The sequence below is a fragment of the Canis lupus genome, chromosome 21 (genome assembly GCF_048164855.1).
Source record: "Canis lupus baileyi chromosome 21, mCanLup2.hap1, whole genome shotgun sequence".
Lineage (NCBI taxonomy): Eukaryota > Metazoa > Chordata > Mammalia > Carnivora > Canidae > Canis > Canis lupus.
The window spans coordinates 39,105,221-39,118,999 of NC_132858.1; the positions used below are offsets into that span (position 1 = coordinate 39,105,221).

The window sequence follows — 13,779 nt, forward strand, 5'->3', positions numbered from 1 at the left end:
AAGATCCCTAAGGAATATTAAAACAATAATATTGTTTTAATATTATTAAATATTAAATTTAATAGTAAATTTAATATTTAAATTAAAATAAATAGTAAAATAGTAAATAATAAATAATTTATTTACTATATTTATTTACTATTATTATTTACTATTTACTATTGACATTTCAAATCAAGTAGTTTAAAAAGTGAACGATTCAGAAAGGGAGACAGAACGTAAAGACTGCTAACTCTGGGAAACGAACTAGGGGTGATAGAAGGGGAGGAGGGCGGGGGGGTGGGAGTGAATGGGTGACGGGCACTGGGGGTTATTCTGTATGTTAGTAAATTGAACACCAATAAAAAATAAATTAAAAAAAAAGATTACGAAAACTGGAAAAACTCAAAATATGTAATTTTGATTTAACAAAAGCAAGTACCTTTCCCTCTCTCCTCACCCCATTCCATATTTTTAAAAAAGCTGGGGGCAAGAGGAAAGGTTAGGGAAAAAATTGTTTATGGCTACTCAGGTAATTCTCCTTTCACAGTTTTCAAATTTTGAGCTCTTTACCCACAATTTCTCTGTCCTCTCTGTTTACAGGATTAAATGGACATTCAAGGACCTGCACATTTGGTCCCAGCATCCTCCCAGTTCACCCCGTAGGCCACCCACATGGACTCATTGTCCTCATTTTTGTGTTACAACTTTCGCACATGCTACTTCCTTTGCCTGGAAAGACTTCTTTCTGATTCTACTTGCCTGGAAAAGCCCAACCATCCTTTAAGAATCAGCTCAAAGGTCACCTCCTCTATGAAGGCTCTCCTGTATACTCAGTCATTCACCCACACATGCTTATTGAGTACAGTTGTGCTCTTCAGCCAAGACTACCATGAACCTGCCAGCAATGAAACAAGGTAGGAGATGCCTCCATGGGGGCATCTCCGTAACAGTGTTACACAGAACTTATTATAAGATGTGGATTTTGGTTTGGTGATTTGGGGAGGATCTAAGAAATCAAGAATTTGCTGTAGATTGGAAACCACCAGAGAACAAGGGCAATTCTATGATTGGGTTTTATGGGTGGCACAGTGACCTTGTTTTTGTCTTTGCAGAGACAAAATTATGCAGTGACCTTGTTTTGTTTCACTTTATCATGGTTCAGAGTAAGTTTATCTGAGGTTGGTGTTCTGTAAGACTGTTTATGTCCAACAAAAGAATAAAATGGCCTGGCTATGAGAGCTTGTAATACTAAAAAAAAAAAAAAAAAAAAAAAGTGAACGATTTAAATTCTTTATTATCCTAAAAGCATGTATTCCCTAAAGTATAATCAAATACTCTTGAATTTAAAAATTAGAAACTAAAATATATTAATACATGTACATAATATCAGTGAAAATATTTCAGTGCTATAAATAATGATTGTCATATCAATTTCCTTTGGTACAAATGGAGACATAAAGTGTTTCCTTTAAAAAAAAAAGCTGCATTAGAGGACATGGAAATTTACTTTTGAAATCTGAAAAATGCAGTAAATGCAGATCCTCCCTTGAATGTACTTTGAATAAGAAAACAACAAAGAAGTCCGAATATGTTGTGAATATAGGCGGATGAAATTAATTTTCATATGTGGCTTATAGAAATTCTATCATATGGTGCTATATAATTTGTTTAGATCTGAAAAACAAATCTGTAAATGGGCATAATGTGTCAGTTCTGAGCTGAAGGCAGATGTGGGGAAGAAGGGAAGATTCTGACACTGTTATGAAGAATCACGCCCAATGGCTCCATCCATTCTCTGCCTTCAGGTCAGCTCAGGAGCCCAGGGTCCTGGGATCCAGTCCCTGCTCAGCGGGGAGTCTGCTTCTCCCTCCGCCTCTGCTCCTCCCCGCTGACTCTCATGCTCACTCTCTCTCTGTGTCTCTCTAATAAATAAATGAAAATCTTGAAGAATCAGAGGATAATACTCAAATCAGGGCAGAATGGGCATGAGAAAATCCAGAAGACTTTCCAGCAAAAAGCAGGAGGCAAAAGGTGAAGGTCAGATGATGAGAATTCCATAGGCATTGAAGACAGATCTTCAAACTTTTGATTATCTGATAGCTGCCTGCTTAAAAACCTCTCTCCCAGTCTTCACAACACCGCATTCTTCTAGTTCTCGTCCTATTTCTTTGACCATCTTTTTGGTTCCTGTGGTTTCAAGTTGATATCCACATGTATTCTGTGATGATTTCATATCTAGATGTCCAGCTGTTTGGCAGATATTTCTACTTAATGGCTTGTCAGTTTTTTCAAGACAGAAATAATACTTCCACACTCTACCCAACCTGCAGCTCCCTCCCTACTCATTACATTACTTAACTTCAACTAGAGTCATATTTCATAGTTCTCCATTTCCCTCCATTTCTGATCAGTTTTCAGATCTCATGGCTTCTGTCAGTTCTCGGTAATAATGTATGCATTAATGTATGCAATAATGTATGCAACCCCCTCTGGGTAAGAACCCAGAGGATCACCTGCCAATGTCAATGAGAACTGATTAACAAAGCAGTTCTCTACCTTTTTAGGGGAATTTTTTATAGATCCCAAAGGGACAGAAGAGCCAGTTCCCCTCCTGCCATCACACTAATACCTCTCACCTACAACTCCCATTTCCTATTCGTTTGTAGTAGAAGATCCATTCCTAAAAATGGTCATGGGGTTGGCAGGGTAAGGTTCCTGTTGTTAACTGACATTTGAAAAATGTCGTATACATCACTTCCCTCTTGGCCAACCATAACACACTTTAGCACATGACTGATCTTCCTCAGATCTGCTTGTCCTGAAACTCTACTCATCAGCATTTAGTTACTCATGTTCCAGGAAACGTACTTTGGGAAACAATGACTTGTATTTAACTGGCCTCTACACTGCTTTCCTCACCTAATCTTTCCCTTTCTAGTGCATCAAGTATTCATTGACAGATTAATTTCTCTAAAATGCTTAACTGATAATATTATTCTCTTGCTCAAAACCCTTTTGTGGCTCCCCATTGGTCTAAGCAGTGGTTCTCCATAACATGGTACCAATATACCTCTCCAGTATTATCTTTCCCCCTATGTGGCAGTGTGGCATGGGAGAAGAGATAAGAACTTTGGAGTGAGATCCAGGTTCAAATTTCAACTCTGTCTCTTGAAAACTGTAAAATGGGCAAGTATTTAATGTTCTGAGCCCCTTCTTTGCTCATCTGAAAGTACACATAGTAACTGTAGAGATGGAACAATGTAGTGAGATAGTATTAGTGAAAGCTTCTCAAATGATTGTAGCACACACTCTCTGGCCTCGTGGGTTATAAACTCATTAGTCAGGTTGAACCACTTTCATGTTGTAGTCACATAATGTCTGCCTGCATAAGTGACCAGTGATTTTTTTAAATTAAGAACCCAGAGGATCACTTGCCAATGTCAATGAGAACTGATTAACAAAGCAGTTCTCTACCTCCTTTTTAGGGGAATTTTTTATAGATCCCAAAGGGACAGGAGAGCCAATTCCCACAGCACATCCAAGCTTTTTATGTGGAACTATGCCATAGCTCTTGGCCAGGTGGGGGTGCAGGGCCCAAGAATCAGCAGCAGTGCTGGAAAGTCAATCCCTGATTCAAACGATGAGACAACAGCCCAATACAAGAGTCAGAAAGCTGCACCTTCATTAGATTCAGAAACTTTTTAAAGTGCTTATGACTTACTTCAAAGTCCAATGTGAAGAAAATCCTGCCTAAGAAGGAAAATGAGATTTTGTTTGATTTGTTCCCTAGTGTAGCCTAAGTACCTGAAATAGTGTCTTGCCTATAGAGGATGCTCAGTTAATATATGATGGATAGAGGGATGGATAGATGGATGGATGGATGGATGGATGGATGGATGATGGATGAGTGAATGAATGAGGCCATGGCATGCATTTTACATATGATCTAGCATAGTGCTGGATATATAGAAGGTCATTAATTAATACCGGACTGGTTAAATATATAGATTGTATTCTAGCTAGTTAAGGGCATTCAGTAATGTATTCTAAACTAAATGTTATTCCTACATATTTCTACTTTATACAATATTTTTATGTATTATCTATGTTATCATCACTCTCTTTTAAAATTATTCATGTATTTCTCTCCTTACAATAGAAGAGTATCACTCACTTGTGAGAAAAGATGAAATTAAGAGATTATCTAAATATTTCTAGTCAAAAGTTAAGAAACTGTGTATATTGGTTTGACCACACTGAAAGGAATGAAGAGGAAACAAACTTAATTTTTTTAAAAAGCTGGAAGATGAGGAAGGAAAACGAGGCATAAGGTGTACAGAATGCGTTTGATAAATTTGTTTGGAAAGAATGTTACGCTTATACACCACATTTGCTATACACTTCACTCAAATTTTTTGTAATTATCGTTCTTGTATGAGGGAAGGACAGCCAAATACCTCCTTCACAGCTACAGGAACCAAGGCTCGGTAAAGTTAATGATAATACATACGATAAGAGGTAGATCCAGGAGTGGAATCCAGGTCTTCCAAGTATTCAGGAGTAAATACAATTGCCAAGGTGTAAAGTGAGCCTGATGTATTTAGAGAACATGTTAGGGTGAATAGAGTATCTGGCTGGAATGAAAGGTGTATAAAGAAAAGTCACAGGACATCAAGTTAAATAAATATGAGATAGATTATAGAGTATGTTAAAGTAATACAATAAAGAGTTTGGATTTTAATCCATATCAGTTATTTTGAAATTATTTTTAAAGCCAAAAAATACTTTTTAAAATAAGAAACTGGGACACCTGGGTGCCTCAGGTCGTGATACCGGAGTCCTGGGATCAAGTCCCACATGGAGCCTGCTTCTCCCTCTGCCTAGGTCTCTGCCTCCCTCTGTGTGTTTCTCATGAATAAATAAATAAAATCTTAAAAAAAAAAAAGAACCAAGAAAACTTATATGAGATGCCAAGATGTAAAACAAGGTAAAAGGAGGTGGTTTCTCCAATTGGAGTGTTCCCCCTTTCTGCCCCTCAGCCTTTGAGGAGAAAAGGTTGAAAACTGCGAAAAAAGGTTTAAACCAAGACAAGTCTGAAGAGGCATGAGTGCTGATATGTGTCTGGGCAACACAGTGACAGAGCAAGTGGCAGAGAGGCGGGTGGAGGGACCCCCTGTGGGCGCAGAGAGCCCTGACGCCTGGCTGCCAGTGGGAAGGAAAGCAGGGAGGCTGGGGACAGGAGAATCAGAATAGAGCCAGAAGTTCGAAGACAGTGTCAGAATATGACTGAGCTGGTGAGGGCGAAGGAGAAGGCTCTGAGGAAGGGCGATGATGCACTTTTAAATGCGTTTTTGTCGTAGAGACATTTCCACCAACTGTGCTGGGGCCAAAGCGGTAGAAAGCAACCCCTTCTTCTCGACCAGTTTTCTTCTCCTTTTCAAACAGGTGAAACAAAAGTGCATGGCAGGAGTCAGAAAGCTGCACTCGTGGTCATAGTTCTAAAAATTTTCAAATGCTTAAGATTTCACCCGAGAGCCCAACACGAAAAATACACAGAATCCTCAACGACCCCAACCTGAAAAGGAAATAAAAGCCCATCTCCCGTTTATGTAAACTCCCCCTTCTTCAGGCCGGATAACCGGCACCTTAAGCTTCATTTTTAACAGCTGGTTTCCCCAGTGGCATTAAGTACGATTTGTTTCAAGGATAATTATGGTGAAATCCGAGATTTTTTTCCCCAGGGCTGCAGAAACTACACGTACAAGCGCAACAGGAGGAACGAGTGCAAGCAGTCAGCCACCGGGGTTCTGCGCCCGCCGTCCTGGGAGCCACCGAGGGCTGTGCGGCGGCTGCGGGGAGGGCACGGCCCCCGCCTCCCCGCTCCCCCTCTCTCTCGCTCCCGCACTCCCCCCGCTCCCCCCTGCTCCCCCGCTCCCGCTCGCCCCCGCCCCCCCTGCTCCCCCGCTCCCCTCTGCTGCCCCCTGCTCCCCCCCCCCGCTTCCCCGCTCCCCCTGCTCCCCCCTCCCCCTGCTCTCCCCCACTCCCCTGCTCCCCATCTCCCCTTCTCCCTTGCTCCCCCTGCTCCCCCGCTCCCCCCACTCCTCTGCTCCCCATCTCCCCTTCTCCCCTGCTCCCCCCGCTCCCCCGTGTCCCCCCCACTCCTCTGCTCCCCATCTCCCCTTCTCCCTTGCTCCCCCTGCTCCCCCGCTCCCCCCCACTCCTCTGCTCCCCATCTCCCCTTCTCCCTTGCTCCCCCTGCTCCCCCGCTCCCCCCCACTCCCCTTCTCCCCATCTCCCCTTCTCCCCTGCTCCCCCCGCTCCCCGTGTCCCCCCCACTCCTCTGCTCCCCATCTCCCCTTCTCCCTTGCTCCCCCTGCTCCCCCGCTCCCCCCCACTCCTCTGCTCCCCATCTCCCCTTCTCCCTTGCTCCCCCTGCTCCCCCGCTCCCCCCCACTCCCCTTCTCCCCATCTCCCCTTCTCCCCTGCTCCCCCCGCTCCCCCGTGTCCCCCCCACTCCTCTGCTCCCCATCTCCCCTTCTCCCTTGCTCCCCCTGCTCCCCCCGCTCCCCCCTGCTCTCCCCCCCCCGCTCCCCTCCCCGCCCCCCTCCCGCTCCCCCGCGGCCCGGGCGCTGTGATGCAAGCGCCCCCGCCCGTTTCCGAGCACGCCCAGCGCCGCCCCGGCCGCCAGCTGCGCGCCCCTTAAAGCCGCGCGGGCCGGCCGGCGCCCCGGGGTGAGCGCCCGCGAAGATGCCGCCGGCCGGCTGGTGCTGGCTGGGCCCGGTCCTGGCGGCGTGCGGCCTGCTGGCGGTGGCGGACGGCGCGGCGGAGGCAGGCGGGGGCGCGGGCGCGGGCGCGGAGGCCGCCTGCCCGGCCACGCTGCGCAGCACCGGCAGGTGCGCGGCGGGCGGCGAGTGCGCCTACGAGGTGCGCCTGCCCGCGCTCACCGTCCAGCTGCCCGCGCAGTGGGGCAGGCTCGAGGAGGTGTTCAAGGAAGTCCAGAACCTCAAGGAAACGGTGAACAGCCTGAAGAAGTCCTGCCAGGACTGCAAACTGCAGGCTGACGACAGCCGGGCCCCGGGCCGAGGCGGACAGCTGTCGCCCAGCCCGGGAGCCCCGGGGGAAGCCGAGGACGGGCGGGTTCGAGAGCTAGAGAGCGAGGTTAACAAGCTGTCCGCCGACCTCAAGGACGCCAAGGAGGAGATCGACGTGCTTCACGGTCGCCTGGAGGAGCTCAGTCTTGTAAATATGAACAACATAGAAAATTATGTCGACAGCAAAGTGGCGAATCTAACGTCGGTGGTCAACAGTTTGGATGGCAAGTGTTCATCCAAGTGCCCCAGCCAGGAACACACACAGTCGCGTCCGGGTATGTACGACGCTTTCTCATCGCTTGTTCCTGACTTTTATATAGCTATCTGTAACTATCTGTAAACATTAACTTCAGCAAACAAGTTCGACAAATGGCAGATGAGATAAAAATTAAGCCCTGTATTCACCAAGGTAGTAGAGGAGAAACTACTATCTTTGCAAATGTGACCATAGAGATAATATAAGAATTCTAAAAATCGTGCTTGATTCTGTACCTTGCGAGAGCACTTCCAATTTCAAAGATCTGATGTGCTAATGCTAGAGCTACACACAAATGGAAGTGGAGAGATGTTGTTTTGATATAATGTTTCAGTGCATTTAACTTATCTTTTCACTGAAAGGTTTGAGAACAACAGAGAGAAAAGGCTGTATTTCTAGCTATGCTTTTTGTTCATTGGAAATCAGTCTCTTGTGGTTCGCTGACTGTTCCTTCTCGTGTGGTCACAAGAAGTCTTTGAAAGATTTTAACTTTCTGCCGCTTATAATCCCAAATATCTAATGACAATAGGAGATTTTATAGATAGAGTAAAAGCAGCTGTATGGCTTCATGTGTGCGCAGAACTTTTCGCTTTGAGGGGCACAAAAACATTTTAAAGGGAGAGTTTTGGCAGGCCGGAGGACCACAAACCTAACTACTACTGCTTAACTACTCCTGCTATGCCCACAAACTTCTAACTGTGGCACTGGTTCCTCCAAATGCTGGCTTTCCATCTGAGTTCCTGGGACACTGCTGCTGATGGTCTGGCTGCACTTTGGAAAGCCATCTCTGCATGAGGGCGACCGTTTACCATGAGTGTAAGGTTGAAGGGATATGGCATGTGGGACACAGATCATATTCCGTTGGGCCAAGCACCTCATGTGTGCACCATCCCTAGGGAATCTGCCAAGGATCCGGAGGTAGGCAGGGCTTTCAAGGACCACTGGTAGTCTGGATCTGAATGTACCCTGAACTGCGAGGCAGAGGTTCACATCTTGGTGACATCTCTGGGCACACATTAGCTGCGTAGCAACTTGGAATGATATCAAGATTCTACTATTCATTTCTGTGCTAAAAGTTTGGAGGAAATATTGGGGTACTCTGAGTTCTAAACACACATGAGTGTGCCTCTGAGTAGCTCATATTAAATTTACCTTATCTGGTCCAAATCTTTATAGAAATTCTTTGAGAGTAATATCTGTATTTGACTCCTACAGAGCTATGTCAACTGATTATTATATTTATCCTGGACATAACCACCTGTTATTTCTTTCTAGAAACCAAGCATATGAAACACTGGCTAAATACTTTCCAGATAATAAATTCAGAACAAGAAAAATAAATAAATTCAGAACAAGAATATTGATATATTATTTTAAAAATTCCTTTTTTTACTTGATCTTTCATTGTCACACAAGTAAAACAAATGCGAATTTATGATCAGTTCTGTACCTTAAAATTTTAATACATCATTTGGACATAACCAAATGATGACAGAGGAAGGTATTGGCCCCTTTGGGTGAAAGGAAACAGAAAGAAACCTGTGCTTTTTTTGTACACATGGAATGCAGTTCTAGGAGAGTTGGAGGCATCTGACCTTTAGCACCAAGGAATGAAGTAGTTACAAGAACAAGCTTTACAGCCAGCTAGACCTCAGTGTGTCCTGGCTCTGCCACTTAATGCTTCTGTGAACTTGGGCAAGCCACTGATTTCTCTTTGAGCCTATTAAACATCCTCACCTACAGATCGGAAATAATACCTACATCATAAGGTCAATGTGCAGAGTTAAGTGTGAAAACGTGAAGTCTATATAGAATGCCTGGAACACATAAGTAGCACTCACTAAATAGTAACTAAATTACTGAAACTACTTTACTGAGCTCTTGTGAACATTGTCACTACTATTACCAAGAGTATGTGGAAGAGCCGTGTCTGCTTTATAGCATCAAGTTCTGATTCCGAGGCCTTAATAAACATTTGCTAAACATGTTCAAGTAAGTTTTGCAGAGCAAGGTTTCATTAACATCATTGAGTTATCAGACTGCTTTTGTAAATGTAAAGAATTCTTCAGATGCATATTTTTTATTAACAAAATCCAATGCCTTTGTCTTCTTCCCCCTTTAGTGCAACATCTAATATATAAAGATTGCTCTGACTACTACACAATAGGCAAAAGAAGCAGTGAGACCTACAGAGTTACACCGGATCCCAAAAACAGTAGCTTCGAAGTTTTCTGCGACATGGAGACCATGGGGGGAGGCTGGACAGTGCTGCAGGCACGTCTTGATGGAAGCACCAACTTCACCAGAACATGGCAAGACTATAAAGTGGGCTTTGGAAACCTCAGAAGAGAATTTTGGTTGGGGAATGATAAAATTCATCTTTTGACCAAGAGTAAGGATATGATTCTAAGGATAGATCTTGAAGACTTTAATGGTGTCAAACTCTATGCCTTGTATGATCAGTTTTATGTGGCCAATGAGTTTCTCAAATACCGATTACACATCGGTAACTATAATGGCACAGCGGGAGATGCCTTACATTTCAGTAAACATTATAACCATGATCTGAAGTTTTTTACCACCCCAGATAGAGACAATGATCGATATCCCTCTGGGAACTGTGGACTCTATTACAGTTCAGGCTGGTGGTTTGATGCATGTCTTTCTGCAAACTTAAATGGCAGATATTATCACCAAAAATACAGAGGTGTCCGTAATGGGATTTTCTGGGGTACCTGGCCTGGTATAAGTGAGGCACACCCTGGTGGCTACAAGTCCTCCCTTAAAGAGGCCAAAATGATGATTAGACCCAAGCACTTTAAGCCATAAATCACTAATGCTTATTCTTCTGGGTATTCATTACCTAATAGGGCAGTTAATTCCTTCAGCACTTTGGAATATGTTTCATACTACTTTTCTGTGACTAAAAATTTATCTCTAAGGAGTAGGTTCTTATGCTACACAGCATTTGAAATAAACTGAAAAAATGTACATTTCAAAGGAGCTCTTTGTTGCTGTTGTATTGTTATCCAAATGAGTACTTGCAAAACGATTGGGAGTATTGAGAATTATACATTAGATTTATGATTTTCTTAATTTCCATTAATTGAAAGGTTTTCTACTTACTTGTATTACTATAATTATGAAATCATTGTTTATTTAGCAGCCTGGATTTTTACACAAGTAATCTGTATTTTGATTGTGACTTAAACACAATTCAAGGTAGATCACTCTTTTCAAACTATTCTCAGTTATTGAGTATTTCTTCATCTCTAAATATCCTAATCCTCATTCTGAGATAAACTCTCTCAACTGATGGCATTTACTGTGGTTCAGGAAGACCCCTATAGCATTTTAGTTCCCAGATGAAGGGAAATCTATATAATTAGACCTATTTAGGTACTATTTGTGAAATGTAAAATATTTGTCATTTAAGAGATTTTGAAAGCGGTAGCATAATGTCACTTCTAAAAGCATTCAGAAAATTAATTCAATCTTAAAGACTGTGGTTTAAAGGTAATTCACAATAACTCTTTAGATGTTGGATGGTAAAAACTGCTTTAACATAAAAATTAGCTTCCTTTGCTCTGTATGCACAATAGTTTTTAATTTAAGTTTGCTCACTACTGTGCATGACTACTGGTAGGCTTTCTTTTAGAAGGGCAGTTATGGGTGGGGAATGAAGCATTTATTTATAGACTAGCATACTCTGAAGGCCAAAGCATTTATATCCAAAGCAATAATTTCATTAAGTGATTCACTTCATAGAAAGGTGTTTTATAGGACATATGAATTTTGAACTATATAGAATAGTAGTTCAATAGTATGTATTTCAATTCTTAGCTGGTGTATTGCTTATTTTTTAAAAGATTTAAATATAAGTGTTTATTTTTTTAACCAAACTAAAATATCTGAAACTTTTATAATTCACTAATTCTGGCATGTAGGTATCATTTTAAAAAAGATTATAAAAAATAGTGTGTTAAATTTCATCACTGTATAAAGAGATCATTTCAGAGAGAACAGTAGTATTCTGTTGAACATTTAAAAATATTTTAGAATAAAATTTGAAATAATACACTATATTGTATGTGAGTCATAGAAATATACTTAGCTTTTAATTTCCAGTTAGTTTCTATCATAGTAACCAAATTTTCAAAATAAACTCATAAAGATGCAACTTTACTCATTTGAAAATGATTAAAGAGGATAGTTGCTTTAGGTAACAAATTAACTTTTTCAAATATTACCCTTTATAGAAAATTCTAACCCAAAAAAGAAGCAAGATATTCTTTAAAATATATATATGACATACAAAGTTTTCAGGTACACATGATGAAAATTAGGTTACTGTGAACACTATCAAAAGGTTAAAGCAAGAGCAATGCAGATAGAATTGTGATGACCAAAATGTAAAATATCATTGTAGATTTCAAAGGCTTCATATCTACTCCATAGTTTAATAAATGTAAATGTAACTGATTTACTCTTTATTTCTCTCTTCTCTTTAAAAAAAAGATTATGAAGATTTTGATATTACAATATATTTATTTCAGAGAGGATTTTCATTTACTGTATGTAATTATTAATATATGCATAAGTTTAAGTAATTTTCTGTTATCAAAAATGGACTTGTGAGGCAGGATGTTATCCTCTCAAACTTCTAATCCTCACAACAAAGAAAAGAAAAAAAAATAGACTCTTCACAAAATACAGTTCTAAAGAAAAATAGCCTATATAGTGAGTGTCTACTGACTTAATGGGAACGAGGTATCATTTCAGGAGATTTGGCAAACAATTCCACATAAATACTCAAAAGCTTGTCTTTCTATCTTTCCACCTTATTTTGAAGGATCAAATTTTATTTTCAATTATACTTTTATGGCACTTTTCTAATAAAAAGTTCTGTGACATAGGAATTCCTTTTTGAAATCATTTCATGTCATTTATAAAATATGTTTTATACTTTGATCATCTTTAACATGTTGATGGAAATAGATGATATCTCAGTTTTTTGCCTTAACATAGCTATTCACTAATATATGCTAATGTTCATAAATGTTGATTGATATCAGATATTTCAGAGTCTTGGTTCCATTTTAAAGGCTACTATTTGTTATCTAAATTAAGACTTTATTTCTAAGCTTTATCATTCTTTGAAAATGTTGACTAAAATTAGTCCTTAGAAATTCCAAGTGAAACGAATTCACTCATTGCTGAGAAGAAAAATCAAATTCTTCTTATAAGCAGTAATATTTCAAATGAACTAATGACACATCTGTCCAGTAAAATAAAGAGCTTAAATATACAAAGTATAAAGGATATCCTAGTAACAAAATTAGCTGGTCCTTATTTTTAAATGTCTATCCAAGAAAGGTTTTAAAAGTAAAAGTGATGGGTAGTCATAAGCTTTTGTTTAAAATTCTTATTTTCTTTTATGTATAAGTTGGTTTATGTCTCACGTCTTTTAGCAACTCTGTAAAATAAAAGATTTAATCTTCACCTCTATTTCTGCAATGTGGAAAAATTATGTATCATTGTTTGTAAAATAATATTTATATATTTACTTTTGTTTGAAAATTTGCCTAGTGTTTACCTAATTAGACTTTACCTTTGATCCAAAAAGACTTTAATGAGTTCTATTTGGTTAACAGGAAGACAGAGGCAAATACAGGAACATTATCTTATTTCTCTGCAGAATATTGTTGACACATATGAAATACAAAAGTTTCAGTTTCCTTTTGCAGCATTCAGCTCCATCTTTTTTCCATCATTGATGTTGCTGCCTGCCTCAGCCCTTATGAACTCCTTTGGAAATGCAAATGCTTTCTCAGAAACCCACGCCTTCTGTTTTGATCTGTTCCAACCCACCCTCCATATTTCACTGTCAGACAGGCTGTTCAGAAATACAACATATTATTCCATCAACCCCTCATTTCCTATAGGATAAAAATCCAGCAAATAAACCCCTTCATGAATTGGTCTCTGCCTCTCCTTTCAGTGTCCTTATCTGCCACTACATATACTCCTGCCATACCGAATACTTTGTTGTTCTCCAACAATCTCCGTGTTCTCTGAGTTTTTCGCTATTTTCGCTATGTTCCCTTGGTCCAGATAGAATGCCATCCTCAGCCCCTGCTGAGTTTTGTCTTATCGCTCATGATTAAGGGCAGGGACTCAGGAACTGGACTTGCTAGATTTGAATTTCAGCTCCACCCTTTGTAAGCTATGTGATCACCAGCCAAGTCACTTAATCTCACTGTCCCTTGGTTCTTTCAGTTATAAAATGGGTAACAGTAGAATCTGACAGTTATTGAGAGCATTAAATGAGACAACATATGAAACACCTAGAATACACACACACACACACACACACACATATACATGCCATCATCAGCATCATTATCCTAAATAGTTCTCTCTTTTGGCCAGTCTATTCTGATAACATTA

The 13,779-nt window shown here is 40.8% G+C and overlaps 2 protein-coding genes across 9 annotated transcripts in view; one reads left to right on the top strand and one right to left on the bottom strand.

Annotated features, from left to right (window-relative positions):
* Positions 1-13,779, bottom strand: part of CCDC146 (coiled-coil domain containing 146) — a 115,789-nt gene that overhangs the window by 62,277 nt on the left and 39,733 nt on the right. The gene's annotated exons all lie outside the window — the stretch shown is intronic.
* On the top strand, positions 6,667-12,837 carry FGL2 (fibrinogen like 2). The gene is made up of 2 exons (XM_072791422.1): positions 6,667-7,348; positions 9,452-12,837. Exons 1-2 carry the CDS (start codon positions 6,730-6,732, stop codon positions 10,156-10,158), a joined length of 1,326 nt encoding a protein of 441 aa, XP_072647523.1. The 5' UTR covers positions 6,667-6,729; the 3' UTR covers positions 10,159-12,837.

Coding starts and splice junctions, on each gene's coding strand:
- FGL2 (XM_072791422.1), top strand. CDS start 6,730: ATGCCGCCGGCCGGCTGGTGCTGGCTGGGCCCGGTCCTGGCGGCGTGC. Junction 7,349..9,451: donor ACACACACAGTCGCGTCCGG/GTATGTACGACG, acceptor TTCCCCCTTTAG/TGCAACATCTAATATATAAA.